Raw genomic sequence first — 19476 nt, 5'->3', positions numbered from 1 at the left:
AAATTTTTAACCTATTTATATGTTCATAGCTGAGAGAACTCAACCCCCTAAACACGTTTTCATAATAATTTTGCCTTCTAATTTAGTATTGTGTCACTATACAGCTACACCAAAGGCAAAAGAGAGCTCTTCATTCTAAATTATTTTATTGGCATGTCGTGATGTTTTATGTGTCTAATTTATCCTTGTTGGTTTTTTAAACAAAGCTTGAGGAAACTAAGCTTACAGTTAACCCTAAGAAGGTCCTTTTACCAGGTCATCCTTACCCTCTAGTAGTACGTGCAGTCACTATAAGCTGTAAAGCCTTCGCCTGCAGTCTCATGTGGTGAATAATGACCACTTGTCTACTTTCCACTCCGCTGTACATGAACTCCATTTTATATGTTTCTTCCAAGATCTGTCAGACACCACAGGGGTAAAAAACCATCAGACTGTTAAACTCTTGCACAAGCACGATCACAAGACTCTGGTATTTTTCCTTATACCGAGGAACACATTAATCCACGAGTCTCATTCTTTTGGTGAAATTCTTCACGGCGTAAAGTGGCACCTAATACTAAAAGGTTATTTTGGCTATATTAAAGAAACAATTCATGGAACTTGGCCTGAAATCAAGCGCTCCCTCCATTGTCAGTCTATCTCTTGACATTGCATTTTAGATTTCTAGGGGTAGAGCGCTCACTTGCTCCCACGGGCTACTCTGGAATACAAAACGTGAGCAGCACAACAGAGCAGCCTCAGTGGTCCTGCTCAGGTTTTCATTTTTGGAGCTGGAGTTGACAAGTTCTCTTGAAAACAACTTTACATTCAACAACACTTCATGTACGGCAGCTGAAGATGGGAACTATCACAAGATAAGTATCATTCTGGTTATTTTAGATACATGGTTAAAAGCTTAGGCAGGACATTGCAGTTTTACTCATTGTACTTTATCTGTCGAATAGATGGGCTTAAGCAGACAAGAGAAGTGCTCACATTAATACAGTTGAGTTCAGTATGACTGTATAGAAGCCAAGAACTTGCAAGTTATTTAATAGGAAATATTCCCTCACCTTGCATTGACGGGAAGTGATCTACATTCACAATCACAACAGATAAAACTTCCCAGGGGGTTCACATGCTACTGAGAAGGGCACCCAAGAGAGACAGTTCAATTAGAGAAGATTTTTCTACTCATCCCTGGAGACAGCTGTCAACAGCACAGAAGGTTTTGATGTACCTGCCTCTTATTACATCTTAATTAACTGAAGACTCAAAATGTGAGCATAGTTTCCCAGCAGATCCATGAACTTGCTTTTAATTTAGATTTGTTTCCAGATTATTTAATAGCTTGCTTTCTCCTTTACCTTCTCTTAGGGCTTGGTTTCAGTTTTTCCAGGATCAGATCATTTATACATCACAGAATCAGAATAACTCTGGTTGGGTGGGACCTCCACAGGTCATCTAGCCTGGTCCCCTGCTTAGAGTGAGTCTAATCAGATCCACTTACTCAGGGCCACATCAAATTGTGAACACTTCCAAGGACAGAGATTTCCCCCACCTCTCTGGGCAACCTGTTACAGTATTTAACCACCCTTATGGTAAATTTTTCCCCCTTTGTCCCCTTGATTATCTAATCAGAATTTCTCATATTCTAATTTGTGTCCATTTGTGTCCATCCCTCTCGTCCAGAGCAGTCTGGCTCTGTCTCATCTATACCCTACAATAAGGCAGTAGTAGACAGTAGTAAATCCACCCGAAGCCTTCTCTTCTCCAGGCTGGACAAGCTTAGTTCCCTCACCTCTCCTTGCAGAGAACGTGCTCCAGCCCCCAACCACCTTGGTGACCCTCTGCTGAACTTGCCCATTTGTCAGCGTCTTCCTTCTATTGGGGAGCTCAAAACACAACACAGCCCTCCAGATGTGATCTCCCCAGAGCTGAACAGAGGGGCAGGATCACTTCCCCACACCTGCTGGCTACGGTCTTGCTAAGACAGCCCAGGATGCAGCCGGCCTTCTTTACTGCCTCATGTTCAATGTGCTGTCCACCAGGATCCTCATGAGGAACATCACGAGGTTCCTGTCATCCCAGTTCCCCAGCCTGTCCAGACCAGTCTGAAGAGCAGCCAAGCCCTCCAGCTTATCAAGTGGCTCCTCAATTTGGAGGAGCCTGATCACCCGCTTATTCAGCCAGAATCCTGCCAGTTTGGTGAAAAGGAAACAACAGGAGACTGCATCAAAGGCTTTGCTAAAGTCAAGAGATACAACATCCACTGCCCTCCCCTTGTTCACAGCACCAGTCCCCTCATCACAGAGAGCAATGATGTTAGTCAGGCATAATTTGCTGTTCCAAATCACCTTGTTGACCTTCACTTATTTAGAAATGGCTTTTAAGAGGATTTGGTCCATAACCTTCCCCACCAGTGAGGTGAGGACAAGCAGGACAAGATGGGTGTGATGTTTGCCTTTTTACAGTCGTCATGAACCTCCACCACTCATCTTTTGAAGATGAGAGAAATTACTCCACTTTATGGAACTAAGATTTACTTGGACAGACTATGGCAGTGGAAGATCAGAAGCGTATTATTGTTGCATGGCCAAGAAAGGGCTGGTATCCAAGGACCTGCCTCCACGCAGACCCAAACGCTTCCACCTCACCTGTTTTGCTGCAGCCGATGCTAACGCGTTCTGTTTCAGGTACAGAGGAGCTGCCACGTTCCACAGCTTCTCCTGCAAGGCCTACAGAAGAAAACCATGAAATGTTGATAAATAACCAGTTCAGTCTAAACATTCTAACCCTGTGCTAGATGGGCTTGGGAGCAGGGAAGATGCCCTGTCTCTTGGCTGTACACCAACAGGTTGGTTGAAAAAGCAGGCCAAAGGTGTCTTTTGTGCTTTTAAATACAACGTGAGGAACCAAGGCCTCCAAAATATGGGTTATTGTATAAATACACAGAGATACCTATGCAACTATAAAATATAAAACAGAAGTTGAGAATAATATTAACAAAACTATGAATTAGAGACTGGCTGAGCCAAACTCTTTGTACTTTTTAAGGAGAACTTTATGCAGGAGGCAGTCACTTATCAGAAAAAGAATAGCCCACTGCTTTATCACTCTCCTGAGACCAAGATCAGGTCAATCTCAGACTGCAGGCAGAAAGTGGAAACAATAACAACTGACCCCAGAAACACACCTACACAGTCGTATTTCTGAACTTTCCTGTTGACGGTTTCCACCCACTAAAGATCTTGGAGCTGCTAAGAATACTGAGTGTAAAAATTATCTACTGATACTCGTATTAAAAACAACCACCCAACCACACCCTATTTGCTTTTTGATGTATGGTAAAAAAATTAAGCAAGCTTGTAGATGATTTACATCCTCCTTTCTGAAGCTGCCTGCCCTTAGATACAGCTACACAAAAAGCTGGCTGTAGCCAAAGCTCAAGAACATGCAGATTATATCCTTCACCTCAGCTGGCCCCAGAATCACAGCTAACTACCCCTAAAATCACTGTGTATATAGAGCCTTTAAAGGTCTGGAACCTTTTGAGCCTCGAGAGGCTGGGAAATGAAGCTACTTTTTTCCCCAAAAGCTTCTTTCTGTTGGGGAAAGAGCAATTGGAAAGAAACCTACTGAAAAGGTCTGCTCTGACATCCGGGTTCTCTCCCCCATACCAGAATTTCTCACTGTATCATATTATGAGTTACTTTTCATTTCAGCCACATTACTGACTCCTCTACATCACTGTCTGTTCCACAGCTCAAGCCAAGCATGGTTGGTGCAGCATTTACCCTCTTCCTCCAAACAGAGCACTCCTCTTTACCAGACACACAAACCATCGTTCTCTTGGCTAAAGTACGCTGGCTCACTCCAGCCAAACCCTGGAGAAGGGCAACAAAGCCACCTCCAAATGCTGGTCCTCTGCCTGGATAGCACATTTTGCTTTGGCAACAGTTTTGGATTTAGCTAGGATTGTACTGAACTGTAACATCTGAAGTACCTTCTTTGGGTGACAAATGTATTTCAAAGATTGGAGGGCTTCCATGAGATATGCCAACTGGCAGCTACACGCTCAGCAAAGAAACTGAAATCCCTTCTTGGTTTTACACAACAAAGCCTTTATTGAGTCCCTTCCAGAAACCTGTTTGTTGCTTGCTTTAGTTCTTGCTTTACATACGTATAAGTTACCTTCAAACACCTAAAGAATGCCATGGGACCAACTTAAATACTATTGCCAGTTTATAGCTTGAGAAGTGAAGCAAAAAATTAGTTCCTGTTTACTTCCTGTTCCTTCCTCAGCAGGAAGCTGATTTTGAAAAGGGTTGTGGCATGGTATCAAAGTAACCACTTCACCTGCTAATACCAAATAGATCACTTCAGCACTGTAAAACAAAGCATGACTGATATTTTGCTCAATCAAGTCTAAAGAATTCTTTAGGCACTGATGCCAAAAAGGCTGTCTACAAAACACTGTCTATAAAAACTCCACTTACAGCAGCAGTGCAGCAAAAAGCATTCCAGTGGCCACCAGCAAGGAAAAGTTACTCTCATAACATAAAAGGCTACAGAGTAGTTGCCTCCATTGTGATTTCTGTCAGAAAATAAACTCTGCACTGGCAAAATGCACATGAACCAACATAAGCCCTAGGTCCAACAGCAGAGAGCTGCACCGGCGTACTCCTTGGCAAAGTTACTGCATAAATTATTTGCCACAGAAGGGAAGCAGGAATCTCAGAAATCCACGGGACCTGCGCTTTCATCAGACATCAGTCTTCAGCACAAACACCAAAACATGAAAGCGCACCACTGTGATGGACTGGGGGCGTGTTTGAGGAACAACCCAAAAACACAGAGGAAATCCAACCTTGATGAGGAGCAGCTGACACTGAAGGTAAGTTGCAGTGAAATCTGCCATCCCTGCCAGCTCTGACTGCAGTTCTCCAAGCCTCTGAAGATCACTGAAGCATGTGGAAAAAAAAAAAGAAAAAAAAAAACGTTGAGACAGCAAGCAGGTTAATTTAAATGCACTCAAAACACAGCAAGAGCAACGATGAAGCCAGCTATTGCTGCATCTTTTTCTTATCCTTAGAATAAGGACCAGAAACAGTAACAAAACATGTACTACAAAACAGTTTGCACCTTGGGACTTGGCATCTCCTTTCTTCCCGGAGGCTGACACGAGCACAAGAGTGGAAGAAGTAAGTCTGTCAGCCCACATTACCCTGCAGCCCTATGGGAACCATACAGTGCAGCACTTCCAGATTGAACTTAAACCACTCCAGACTTCTCCAGCAGCTAACGACCCATTTGTGTTACACTGCTGGGAAATCTAACTATTCCTGTTGGCCAGGAAAGGTTGTTTGGAACATGTCGGGCTCCCACAACTAAGCATGTTTGAAATATAGCTGCCTTTTTAAACCAAGCTGAAATCTGATGTACTGATATTCGCCCAAGTAGCTGTTGGGTGCTGTCTGGTATAAATATTCCTTGTAAATCACACAGCAACAGAAGTAGCTTCACAGAAAAAAAAAAGAGAGTTAATGGAACCCAGAAAGGCTTTAGCTCTCTACTCTTTGACATGTTTTAAAATCAAGTGTGTATTAAGAAAACAAAACTCACTTTTTGTTATAGAACTGAAAATAGGTTGGATGATGTGGATTCAACATGTCTCTGTTCTTCTCCACATTTTGCTTTGATCCAAACTGTACTAAAATTGTCACTCTACTTCCATGTTTCCTACTGTATTATTAAAAAGAATATTTTTTCTTCAGATGACCTTTTCTTTTTGTTGATTTTAGATTTATCTTTGCATTTATGATGCAATTCTGAAACTTTGCCTCTGCCAAACCAGAAGGTTGCTGAGCGCTGACACATCCAAAAAAACCCATGAGATTATCTGTATAATTTGCAGCCAAAGAAAATATCTCCTCAGCAGAGGGGCTGCGTCTTCCTTCAATCAACAACAGCAGAAGCAGCCTGAGCCCTACATAGTGACTCCATTTCATCTTTTCCCAGAGAGAAAAGCACAGACTCCTGGGTGCTTAATTCCATGTCACACTTAACGCACCACAACACACTAACGGGGAAGAGGATGTCACCCCTCAGCTAACAGCTAGGCAGATATTCCATTTCCCAGTCTTCTACGGTTCCCAATTCCACTAATTCTATTTCCTTACAAATCTTAAACAGATTTCAACATCCCTGCAAGACAAAAAAAAATCCTGGTGTATAGATGGAGAAATTAAACCACAAATTTGGTGAAAAGCCTGTCTTGCAGTTTCAGCTGCAGAGCCTGGGGGAAGAGAGTCAGTCTTGAGCGTGGTGAGGAATGTAAGTCCCAAGTAGGCACCAGCTCCACGAGGTCTGCGTTACATCCCCCGATGACAATAATGATAAAGAAGGAGGGAGTCATGTCCCACCACAGAATTCACTGCTCTAAGTTTCTTCTATCCCTCTCCTCACAGCAACCAAATTGTTCGTGCAGGAAACTCTTGCCTTCTGCAAAGTAACCTTTAACACTTTTTTTGGTTTTTGTCTTAAATCCTCCCTTCTCTTAAGGGTGGAAAATATCGGCTGGTTTAGTACGGTTCCTGGGTGGTGATCCCAGCAGGAAAAAAGCCAAGCTAGTAGCTTCCACCAACTCCAAAGCATTACTGTCCTTTACTGCACATAAGTTACACGTGCAGCCATCCCCGACACAATTACAGAATCACAGAATCAATCAGGTTGGCAGAGCCCTCTGGGATCATTGAGTCCAACCATTGCCCTGACACCACCATGTCAACCAGACCATGGCACTAAGTGCCATGTCCCGTCTTTTCTTAAACACATCCAGAGATGGTGACTCCACCACCTCCCTGGGCAGCCCCTTCCAATGGCTAATGACCCTTGCTGAGAAGAAATGCTTCCTAATGTCCAACCTGAACCTCCCCTGGCCAAGCTTGAGGCTGTGTCCTCTTGTCCTATCACTAGTTGCCCAGGAGAAGAGGCCGACTCCCACTTCACCACAACCTCCCTTCAGGTAGTTGTAGACTGCAATAAGGTCACCTCTGAGCCTCCTCTTCTCCAGGCTAAACAACCCCAGCTCCCTCAGCCGTTCCTCATAGGTCAGACCCTCCAGACCCTTCACCAGCTTGATCGCCCTCCTCTGGACTCGCTCCAACACCTCAACATCTTTCTTGAAGTGCGGGGCCCACAACTGGACACAGGATTCAAGGTGCGGCCTCACCAGTGCTGAGTACAGAGGGACGATCACTTCCCTAGACCGGCTGGCTACACTATTCCTAATAGAGGCCAGGATGCCATTGGCCTTCTTGGCCACCTGGGCACACTGCTGGCTCATGTTTAGCCAGCTGTCGATCAGCACCCCGAGGTCTCAATTCCTACACTCAAAAACAAAAGCATTCACAGTCTGCGAAGCTTCCAGACCTTCACTGCGCCTACGAGGTTCTGGATGCTCTGCCAAGAGATCACCTATTTCAAGCGTTCAGTGCATTAAATGCTTTGAGACTATGCTTTAGGCTGTGCACAGTAGCTTCAAAACAGCTGAGGACAAAGCCTATAGTTTTCACAGCTGGGTTTTCAGTGAGGAGCACACTCTTTATTCACCACTGCAGGTGGTGTGAAAGCGATTCACAGCTCTGCATTCAGAAAAAGCAGCTATTTTGGGGGAAGGAAAAGAATAAATTGTTTTGGAATTCCATATTCCAAACAAAGCATTTTAAGATTGTGTTGCAACAATAAAAAGCCTCAAAAAAGCCTCAAAATAAGGCGCTTTTACTCTTTCCAAGCAGAGTAATCACAATGAAACACTTTTCAAGTGTTTCACTTGTGTAAATCAGTCTAGAGATGAAATGGAAGACGCAGCATAAACCCCACGTTCAGAAGCCCCACCATACACCCTTATCTATACAACAGCAGACAGCAGCACACAGTAATATTGTCTGCTCCAGGAAAACTTCTCTCTGATTTTCAGACTGATGACAAAAGCCAAAGTCCTTTGTAAGTGGGACTGGTGCTAAGAACCCAACAAAGCACCAGAAGCAGGTCCTCTGCCAGTGAATGAAACGCCACAGGACCTGGAAACTGGAAGACCAAATAGGACAACCTCTCTCTTCACGCAAAAATGAAATAAAAAACCCTGCGTATGTACATTGAAAATAATATGATCAAAATGAGGGACTCATACAGGGACAGAGAACTAAGAAGAACACACAAGGCTGTCATCCATAAAAACTTAAAGTGTATTGGACCCTTACCTGACTCTTACCATGCTCTGAGAAGATGTTCCCCTACAGCACACACTGATTATTCAGTGGGGCAGAGCCAGAGCTGAAACCATCAGTTCTGTTTCAAACAGGCCATGAATACTGTTTTATCACAACACTCTCTACAAGAACTCTCAGGCTAAGTGCCTGAAAGCAAAGTACAACACCGATATTCAGAAGCAAAGCACCTGCTTCAGAGAAAATTGGAACCCCAACTGATCTTCTCATGAACAGGTCAGCTTGCAGCCTTACCGGATGGTGAATTCCAGAAGCTCCTGTATGCCCTGCGGGTCGAGGTGCTGAAGGCTGTAAACCCTCTCCAGGCTCTGATGCAAGAACTGCTGGGAAGGATCTTCATGGGGTGTAATACTTGGAGAGACAGGGGAGGGCACCAGCTTTCTGCCTGGCAACTAAGCAAGAAGACACACATGCATACAGAAAAGTCTAATACAGGTAACAGCACTGCAAAATGCTGCCCACATTTAACAACTACCAAACGAGAGCTCCAATTTATTTCTCAAATTCGAAACTTGTATCAAGGCTTTCAAATGTGCACCTTTGTTAGTTAATACTCTCCATTTTATAACCCACTTGCGGCCAGAGATCTCCAGGTTAAACATCAGCAACCCTTTGAGGGAAACAGCTTCCTCATCTATTAACTAAGACACTGTGAAGTCAAGGGAAGTCCAAGACCACAGAAACCGCAATTCATTTTATGAGCTATAAGACGACTTACGACCAACTTCAGTCCCACCCGTACTTCCATGCAGGAAAAACATAGAATCATAGAATCACGGAATGGTTTGGGTTAGAAGGGACCTTAAAGATCATCTAGTTCCAACCCCCCTGCCCCAGGCAGGGACACCTTCCTCTAGACCAGGTTGCTCAAAGCCCCATCCAGCCTGGCCTTGAACACTGCCAGGGAGGGGGCAGCCACAGCTTCTCTGGGCAACCTGTTCCAGTGTCTCACTACCCTCACAGGCAAGAATTTCTTCCTAAGATCTAATCTATCAGGGCTTTAGCTTTCCTAATCTGGTCCCTGGCTTCTCGGACAATTTCTCTGTACTCCTCCCAGGCTACCTGCCCTTGCTTCCACCCTCTGTAGGCTTCCTTCTTGTGCCTGAGTTTATCCAGAAGCTCCTTGTTCATCCATGCAGGCCTCCTGGCATCTTTGCCTGCCTTTCTCTTTGTCAGGATGCATCGCTCCTGAGCCTGGAGGAGGTGATCCTTGAATACTAACCAGCTTTCTTGGGCCCCTCTTCCCTCCAGGGCTTTATCCCAAGGGACTTTCTCAAGCAGGTCCCTGAAGAGGTCAAAGTCTGCTCTCCTGAAGTCCAGGGTGGTGAGTTGGCTGTGTGCCCTCCTTGCTGCCCTATGGATCTTGAACTCCATCATTTCATGGTCGCTGCAGCCAAGGCTGCCCTTGAGCTTCACATCCCCCACCAGCCCCTCCTTGTTGGTGAGAACAAGGTCCAGCATGGCACCTCTCCTCGTCAGCTCCTCTACCACTTGGAGAAGGAAGTTGTCACCCACACATTCCAGGAACCTCCTGGATTGCTTGTGCCCAGCTGTATTGTCCTTCCAACAGATGTCAGGGTGGTCGAAGTCCCCCATGAGGACCAGGGCCTGTGAATGTGAGGCTACATCTATCTGTCTGTAGAGGGTCTCATCCTCTTGGCCATCCTGGTCAAGCGGCCTGTAGCAGACGCCCACTGTCATGTCTCCTGTCCCTGCCCGCCCTTTAATCCTGACCCATAAGCTCTCCGTCTGCTCCTCCTCCATCCCCAGACAGAGCTCCATGCACTCAAACTGGTCATTGACATAGAGCACAACACCCCCTCCTCATCTCCCCTGCCTGTCCTTCCTGAAGAGCCTGTATCCCTCCATTCCAGCACTTCAGTCATCAGAGCAACATGCTTCAAAGCAGCAGGGAACACATCTCACCCGCAAGGAAACCATTTAGGTAGGACACGAGTCAAATGTTGGCAGATGTACAAAGGCTCAACTCCCCTTCCCCACCCAGTCAGGGCTACAGAAAGCTCCCGGGAACCCCACCCTCCCAGTATTCTTTCCTAATCAGCAAACCATGTGCTACTCTCACTTGAGAGCAATAATGTTATTATTCTCCCCAAAATATTACAAAATCCATATTGTAACAATTTAATATTTGTCTTTCCTTACTTAATATACATTTCAATATTCATTTGCTTGGAGCTTGGGAGAAAAAAACTTTTAGAATTGAAGTGTTACACACTGACAGACACGGAAGAGACCAGCAATATTCCTAATGGAGGGGCGAAGTGCAAACCAAAGTGGTTCAACTTACCCTTAACGGAGGGACCAGATGAGAGAGACTGTCCCGAAGATAGGCGTAATGTCTGAACGTGTGATCAGAGAACAGGGCAGGCATTGTTGGGCAACTTTTAGCAGCGTTAAAAATCAGAACCAGCACAGCAATGTCTATTGAAATGGATTGTTAAAGAAAAACAAACCACAAGAAGAGCAGCTCCTTGGGGACTGCAAGTTAAAACAACAACTCAACAACCCTTTCTTTGCTGGAGATTGTTTAGGAAGTTCTTCACAGTTGGAGAACGCTGAACAAAACCCAAAGAGGAAGCTGTCTGAGCAGATGAAAACAAACTACAGAGCACAAACATTAGAGGATGAGCCATATTGGAGGAAGGATGTTACTGCCAACGTGGGACTGCTCAGAGGTGACACAAAGGACAGGAGCCAGGGATTATATATGCAGAACATGCCCATTAGGTGGAGTTTCACTCTTCCTCAAAGCTCACACTCTGGCACCCAAACACAACGTAAAATTAAACATTTACCTCTGAGTCTTTGAAAATTGCTGATCTCCTATGATGCTAGCCCCTGAAAAACATCCCTCTTACACAGGCTTAAAAAAAACCAAAGAATCAAACATGGGAAGATTATTCTGGAGTAGAGAAAACATTTTCACACTGAGTGCCTGAGAAATACAGAGGGCAGCCAAAGGCTTTTATCAGCTAGCCCAAAGGCCAGGGCACTCACCTGCAACAGGGCTGACCCCAAGCTTAAGATCTCTAACAAGAGAGCATGAAAGCATCCCAGTGCAAAGCTTATGACTGTCTGGGCACTCACCTGCATGAGGAAGAAGTAGCCACAGAAGGGACTGAACCCATGTCTCTGACCTCCTGAAAAGTATCCTGCATCCATGGGCTGCCAAGCACAAAGGCTTCCACTTGACAAACCAATTTGTCCTCTTTGCCCAAAATCTTTTCCAGATTTTCAGCTGAAGCTATCCAACTAACCTGTTTCAAATTTGCTAAGTGCTTTCAATCAGACAAAATCACGTTTTTAATTAACAGTTTACACTGGAAACACACCATTCAGGTCTACCTTGTAGTTTCTGGCTCCCAGGCCTGTCTTTGGCTCACAGCAGGAAGCTGCATTGAACTAAATAACAGCTTTCTCCTCCCCAATGTTCCTTCAATCCTCAACTCATAGGAGAAATTTATTCAAATTATTACTCAGTTATCTGATTAGGGATTAATCTTTCTCTCCACCCGATTCCAGCCCTTTTCAATTCTCACAAGTATTTATTTACTCTTTATAAAAGTTGTAGCTGATAGACTGTGACTGGTGAGAGAAATAAGGAACAGCTTCACAGAGGAAGTGAGTTGTTCCAGTCTAACATCTCTCAGCATGTATCAGAAATAACATTACATTCTGCAATGGCACAGAAGGGAAGCAAGGAGAATGAACAATGGAAAACTGGTATTTTGCATTTCCAAGGCATCTCCTACTGTTAAGGATAATGGTATAACAGTAACAGTTTGTATTCTAAAGCACTAGAAGTGCTAACATTAATACAAGGATTTCTGATTTTGAATTATCTCAAAAAGATGATGAATTTATAGCATTAGAGACTCAGCCACTGCTGCACTAAGAGACTGTTCTACACACTGCACAACAATGAGGGCAGGAGAAGTTTTACCTAAACCAAAAACAAACAAGGAAAACCACTCTTCCCATTTAAAAGCTAAATCATCTTCAAACTTAGTGCAAACTAGACAAATGTTTTCACATCAAAAGACTCGTCTACAAAGCCTAAACCTTGACAAATTGTTGGATAAACAGATTATTCATCACAGCATAAAAAAAGGCCAATTATAGCACATTGGTATTTATGAAGATGGTTCCAGATAACAGTTATTCCATCACTTGCTGAATAATAAAACTAAGTGGTAAAGGGATTTAGAAATAGCTACAGGATTGTTTGCTACAGTTCGAAATGGTTTAACAAACGTAAGCATCAGGAAAATGTGAAAAAAAATCTATTACAGTCAAAACTATCAACTGGCTTCATTCAAAAGATACAGGCTGGGTCATCCATGTCTGGTTCTGGAGTGTCAAAGAACGGATGTGTGCTCAGCAGCTCTGGGACTAACGGCAGCACCAAAGTGGGATGCCTGCTTCCCAAGAACTTCAAGCATCTGAAAATACACAGTTTGAAATATTTCTTAGGACATGTACATTGCAAAATACATGTTAAAGCACTGTTACTTTATGGTGCAGTGGCATTTTGAGGCACTGGTCGGCATCAAAATCCTACTGTCCAATCCTACTGTCTCTTCACGGCTGAGTATGTGCGTTAACATTTGATAGGATGCAAGAAAACTGAGAGGACAGCTTGGAAAAGCAAGCAGTAATAAAAACTGTCTATTCAAACTGTCCAAGAAATACTTAACACCTGGAGCTAGAGAACCCAAGAAAAGCTTCCACACTAAATGCTAACAAACAAGTGTGTTTTTTTCTTCAGAAATAAAGGAGTGAGGAGGTAAAAACCCAACCAAATGACAAAACCTAAAAACCCCAAACTCCACCAAACTCCAAAAACAATGTAAGAGTACGCTGGAAGACAAAGCAGACTAAAGTGAGTGTTTCCAATAATAGCCAAGAACTCCATCTCAAACCATGTGTGCTGGAGTATCACTTCCTTTGCTGCTTCCATTAAATAACCAAAAAACCCCCACACAAACATTATTTTTGCTCAGGCAGAAAGAGTCCCTCCAACGGCACAATGCCACATAGCCAATTCACTTGTCACAACTGATACAATCAGCTGCTGGTAAATATTGCTATTTAAGGCAGTGTCAAGTAAGCACAAAACATTAGTTGCATAGAAGAGATGAGGTTTTAAACTGAAGGCTGAATTCATCTTTTCTGGGAATGCTTTGAGTGCTTCTAATAGAGGGTTATTTCCAGGAGTGGTCATCAGTTCTGGATTCCACATACAAGTATCGACAAACAAGAACACTACAGAGTTCCTACATCAGTCATGAATATGTACAATGCTTAGTACAGCCATTATTTCAAATATTTACAGAATAACAGGATTGTATACCTGCAATACCTGTCCCCATCTTAGCTAGCTCAATATTTGCCTAATGCCTTTATTACTAAAAAAGAATAGGAAAATAAGTAGACGCACAAGGAGACTGAACACACTCACTTCCATATAGATTCTCTGTCTGTGGGATACTTGGTCAGGTTTTTCAGCAGCTCCACCAGTGCGAGATGGATGCCTTCTTTAGTTGAGACATTGGTGCAACACAACAGTTCATGAAGCGCTTCCCGAATGTCCCTTGAAGAATCCTAAAAAAAAACAACCCAAGACACCTTTGAGTGCCAAGAGAGAAGATGTGCCTTCATATACAGTCCCTGTTTCTCGTCTGAATTAGTACTAGAGGCATCTGAAAAACAGCGCATGTTTCTATTTATCATAGCTAAGCACAGATGAAGTCACAGCCCAGGCAACTGCTGCAGGGTCTCCTGATGGTCTCAACCACCCATGAGCTTCATTTATTGGAATGAATGGGAACTGCTCCATCGCTGACCTTCTCAAGCAGAGCAAGAATCACTGTTTGGTTTGGGTGACATTGTACCCATAGGCACAGGCAGTAACAGAAAAGGAAGGCGCTGGGTAACTCAGCAAAACAACCACCAAAGATTGTTTTATCGTCTTCGGAGAAGCCTTTTATCATTCAACAGCTGAAGCCTTCAACCCAGTGACCAGCCTCCAGAGGGTTTGAGGACACGTCAAAGGCTGAACAGACTAGATTAATGGTGAGCATCTGTAGAATAAAGGAATTTGAGCTAACTATGGGTTTATAGATGGACACTAAAACAGATAAAACACACTCACAAGTTCAGTCAGGAAATTTGTTATGATCATATGGGATCCCTAATGTACCACTTTTAAAGTCACATTACACCCATTTTATAGGCCAGGGTGATGTTGTACAGAGGAGCTCATGCAATCTCTGAGCAGTAGTTTTAGAAGTGCTGTGGCTGAACTCCAGCTTAACTAATTACATTCCTTCTGCCAAAAACCACCTTGCTGTTCCATATCAATGTATTACACTTCCTTGCTATCAGTGTTTGCGTGGCACTGCTGGACAGAATGTGAAAATTTGACAGGATACAAGAACTGGATGAGTTTCAGTGGTGGATTTATTTTTTTTTAAATTATAATTTGCTAGTTATCAACAGCTTATTCATCACTGTCTTACACAAAAGAAGAAAGAGCAGTCCTCTTGTAAAGGCTCCTAAATGACAGCCAACACACACAAATGATCAAAGGAGGGAAGCACAGCAGAGCTGCTCAGCTGTTCCTTATTTTGGTGGTGGAAGGCAGACTATGACCACAGAATCACAGAATCAATCAGGTTGGAAGAGACCTCTGGGATCATCGAGTCCAACTATTGCCCTGACACCACCACGTCAACTAGACCATGGCACTAAGTGCCATGTCCAGTCTTTTCTTAAACACATCCAGAGATGGTGACTCCACCACCTCCCTGGGCAGCCCATTCCAATGCCTAATGACCCTTTCTGAAAATAAATTCTTCCTAATGTCCAACCTGAACCTCCCCTGGCGAAGCTTGAGGCTGTGTCCTCTTGTCCTATCGCTAGTTGCCCAGGAGAAGAGGCCGACTCCCACTTCACTACAACCTCCCTTCAGGTAGTTGTAGACTGCACTAAGGTCACCTCTGAGCCTCCTCTTCTCCAGGCTAAACACCCCCAGCTCCCTCAGCCATTCCTCGTAGGTCAGACCCTCCAGACCCTTCACCAGTTTAGTTCTGGAGGGTCTGACCCTTCACCAGAAGAGAAGACGTACTCTAAGGACTGGAATGAAATGACCATGGGGCTAAAATACTCCAGGTGAGCTGCACAGACCACTGGAAGGGCAGTACAGAGATGAGCGAGGCAGAAGACTACGAAGGGACAGAGAGGAGCACAACTCAGCAGAAACTGAGATCAAGGACAACAGGGAAAGCAGAATCCAAAGCCTGGTCAGAAAAGCAAGGAGTAGCTGGGAGAGTGAGTTAGGTAAAGTCAAAGCGGTGGAGTGAAAACAGAAGTTACCCCCTGCATCCAACTGTTCCATATTGACACTCTCAGAACAAATTTAGGCACCAAAGTTAATGCCATTTCTCCTTACCCTTTATTTTCGTACTGGAAGATGGATTTTACAGAAAGCAAGCAAGCACCTTTCAGAATCAGACAAATTAATAATTCTCACACTTTAGTTATCCTGATTCCTGATAATAATTATGATAATATAAACCATAATACATGTATGACTTATCATGCATGATAAGTCAGCACAGAAGCATAAGACAGAACCCCAGTCTAACCAGGACTTTTTTATACCCTGATGCACAGGTCCCCAGCTTGAACAAATGTAAATAAACTACATAAAAATGTGAGGCACCCAAAACTCATTGCTGCGCTTGCAAATTCCGATCATACTCCACAGCATTTGTTACAGACTGATAAAATAGGTTAGTTAGTTTGCTTCTTCCTGGGCACAACTGAAAGAAGCCACTGTTGCCCTGGGTCAAGCAAACAGCAAGTGAAAAGACAAACAGCAGATTTGCAGCATCCCCCGAGGCTGGGAGACTACACAGAAGCAGCACAAACTTGCCTACCACATGTAGCAGAATCAAAAACCTATGCCTCAAGGCTATGACTCAGCAAATAAATCAGGTCTGAGAGGAAGCAGTCTGGGACAGTGCTGTTCATACAGGCGAAATCTCTTCCCCTTCCCAGATCAAAGCCATCAACCAGGAACAGCAGCTGACTCATGCTGTTCCCTGGATCCTGGCTGAGCATGGACTGGTTGGGAAAGGCCAAATCTAGACTGAGAGCATGCCAACAAACCCTCTGAACAGTCAGAAGAGAGATCTCAGGCCCACGCTCTGTCTCTGCTTGGTGAGCAAAGGTGTAGACAAAGCAGCTGAACAAAGGAAACAGAAAGAAAATGAAGTTTTATTCAACATGAAGCAGTGCAGAGTGCTGGACCACAAAACTAGACAGAAGGAAACACACATGAGCCACAGCACAGTGATCAGGGGAAGAGTTTTTATCTGAAATTCATCTATTTCAAAAGTATTCTGTTGTCCTGGAGCCTACAAGCTACTAGACCTTAGGAGCCTTTGTGGGTGTTCAAAGAAGAGTTAAAAAAAACAAGAAGAAAGTTTCAGCTCAGAGGAAAGGGCTGATAAGCATTATATAACTGTAATACCTCAAAAAAATCCAGGAATGCAATTTTTCCCCCCTCAGGAATTTCTTACCTCCAAGACAGCTAACACAGTATCCAGCTGGTCTTCCCGCAACGTGATGTTGTTGGAAATCTTTCTCATTGTGTGTATAGACTGCAATCTCACCTCCTCGATTTCATCATTAAACATGTCAACCAAAAAATCCAGGCATTTCTCCGCAAAAGAAGGCGAGGACTGAGCCAACATACAGAGGGCTTCAACCGCAGCGATCCGAACCTCTGTTAAAAGAGAGGGAGGGAATTAATTGTTAGTGCTGTTTAAAAGGACATACCACCCAACAGTCAGGCCTCATATTATTCAAGAACTGGGCTAAGGTCAGGAGATGATAAGGAAACCCTGAGGATGATGGAGACTAAGCAAGGACCCATGCCATCAGGGACCTCTTCACAGGGCAAGTCTTCAAATCAAACGCCTCACCTCTAATACAGCCCGTGCTGCTGTCGTAAGCATCTGCGGAAGGACTTGCAGGTGAAAAACAGGTCTCCTATCCAGCAATAAATATCACTTATTTCCTAGCACATTTTCCAAGTGTAGCATTAACCCTGGTATCTTAGGTAAACTAATTTAGGTAATTAAACTCTGCTTGGTTTATTTTTCCTGACGTTTTAATTGCTCAGAGCATTCACTGCATTTTTTAACTTGCTACGTAGCACTTTATGAATTGCTGAAAAGCCCTAGAGCATCAGCATTTCAGCAGTAAACAGAGTAAAATTCCTCTGCTTTGTGACTTTGGATTCCTCAAAAGAAAGGAAAAAGGGTCCAGTTCTGGGCCCCGCACTTCAAGAAAGATGTTGAGGTGTTGGAGCGAGTCCAGAGGAGGGCGACCAAGCTGGTGAAGGGTCTGGAGGGTCTGTCCTGTGAGGAACGGCTGAGGGAGCTGGGGTTGTTTAGCCTGGAGAAGAGGAGGCTCCGAGGTGACCTTAGTGCAGTCTACAACTGCCTGAAGGGAGGTTGTAGTGAAGTGGGAGTCGGCCTCTTCTCCCAGGCAACTAGCAATAGGACAAGAGGACACAGCCTCAAGCTTCACCAGGGGAGGTTCAGGTTGGACACCAGAAGAATTTCTTCTCAGAAAGGGTCATTAGCCATTGGAATGGGCTGCCCAGGGAGGTGGTGGAGTCACCATCGCTGGAGGGGTTTAAGAAAAGACTGGACATGGCACTTAGTGCCATGGTCTAGTTGACATGGTGGTGTCAGGGCAATGGTTGGACTCGATGATCCCAGAGGTCTCTTCCAACCTGGTTGATTCTGTGATTCTGTAATTATTAAAATTACTCAGAATTTAAGCAAAAGAGCATCAAAAGGTGTCCAGAGTGTATTCATGCTGTAAAACACAGCAGGAATTTGAATACCCAAATATAACAAGCTTAAGTGGAGATGAGATTCTCTTCCTTGCAGCCATCCTCGCTGGCTTCCATAACATTTTTATGATCCTGGCACGTAAATAAGAATGAATGTGCTGTCCTGCAAACATTATTGTTTTAAATATATTTTTATTTTTCATTCAAATTAGCTCATCTTGAAAACATTTACTTAAACCCGTGTGCAGCTTTTAGGCCTATTGTTCTTAAAGAACATATTCGATTCCTGATGATTCTGATTAAGCAGAAAAATGCAAACACAGCGAGACCCCTGCTTAGTCAGTAATGAAGCTTTTGTCACAACTACGAGTCTCCGCGGTCATTAAGATCAAGGTATTAGAGAAGAAAAGCAATTTGCCAATATTGCTTTCATAAGCTGACACACTAATTTAGATTTAAGTGACAACATGGAATTCAAGGAATGAAGCAACGCTGCGAGTAAGGAAGAAGAGGGCTCAGCAGTATTTAAAAATGCTGCAGTGGAGGGAGAGATCTACATTATTTAAAGACCTGTGTATATTCCACATCTGTCCATTTTATCAACATTCCCCAATAGCACCACACTGCCACAGGACCTATGGCACAAGAAACTGGAGAATGTGTTTCACAGGACAATGAGCCAGTGAAAAATATTTTACTGTTAGTCAGAAAAAAGAAAAGTTGCATTTTCAAGCTTCAGGGAGTTTAGCTATTAGGAAAATGTGCTTTTATTTACAGGAGTCATGGAACAATAAACCAACTTTTACAACACAATCTACAGTGATACTTCTGTTATAGTGGTTTTGTACTTTCTAATTTAGCCTCACCCTTCCAGTAACATTAAAAGCAAATTCAAGGGCATGTAGTGATAGGACGAGGGGGAACAGCTTTAAACTGGAAGAGGGGAGATTTAGATTAGATATTAGGAAGAAATTCTTGCCTGTGAGGGTGGTGGGACACTGGCCCAGGTTGCCCAGAGAAGCTGTGGCTGCCCCCTCCCTGCCAGTGTTCAAAGGCCAGGTTGGATGGGGCTTGGAGCAACCTGGTCTGGTGGAAGGTGTCCCTGCCTGTGGCAGGGGGGTTGGAACTAGATGATCTTTAAGGTCCCTTCCAACCCAAACCAGTCTGTGATTCTATGATTCTATGAAATTCAGGAATAACATTCAGAACTTGGCATTTTCACGGTTCTATACAAATATCAGTTGTTCTCAATAGCCTTAAGAAATATGAATCTTCATTTTACCCACGGGAAAGTTGGGCTTGGAAGGGTAG

The 19476-nt window shown here is 43.8% G+C and overlaps 1 protein-coding gene across 1 annotated transcript in view; it reads right to left on the bottom strand.

Moving 5' to 3' along the window:
* The window catches only part of INTS4 (integrator complex subunit 4), a 40566-nt gene that overhangs the window by 8877 nt on the left and 12213 nt on the right, over positions 1-19476 (bottom strand). Inside the window, 8 exon segments of the mRNA XM_068418012.1 lie at positions 267-397; positions 2637-2717; positions 4850-4943; positions 8505-8662; positions 10579-10712; positions 12618-12733; positions 13753-13895; positions 16880-17085. Coding sequence (XP_068274113.1) covers positions 267-397; positions 2637-2717; positions 4850-4943; positions 8505-8662; positions 10579-10712; positions 12618-12733; positions 13753-13895; positions 16880-17085 — 1063 coding nt within the window.

Source organism: Nyctibius grandis, chromosome 2, assembly GCF_013368605.1.
Source record: "Nyctibius grandis isolate bNycGra1 chromosome 2, bNycGra1.pri, whole genome shotgun sequence".
Classification (NCBI taxonomy): domain Eukaryota; kingdom Metazoa; phylum Chordata; class Aves; order Nyctibiiformes; family Nyctibiidae; genus Nyctibius; species Nyctibius grandis.
Note: the sequence above shows the minus strand (reverse complement) of the source record. Positions and strands in the feature narration are given on the sequence as shown.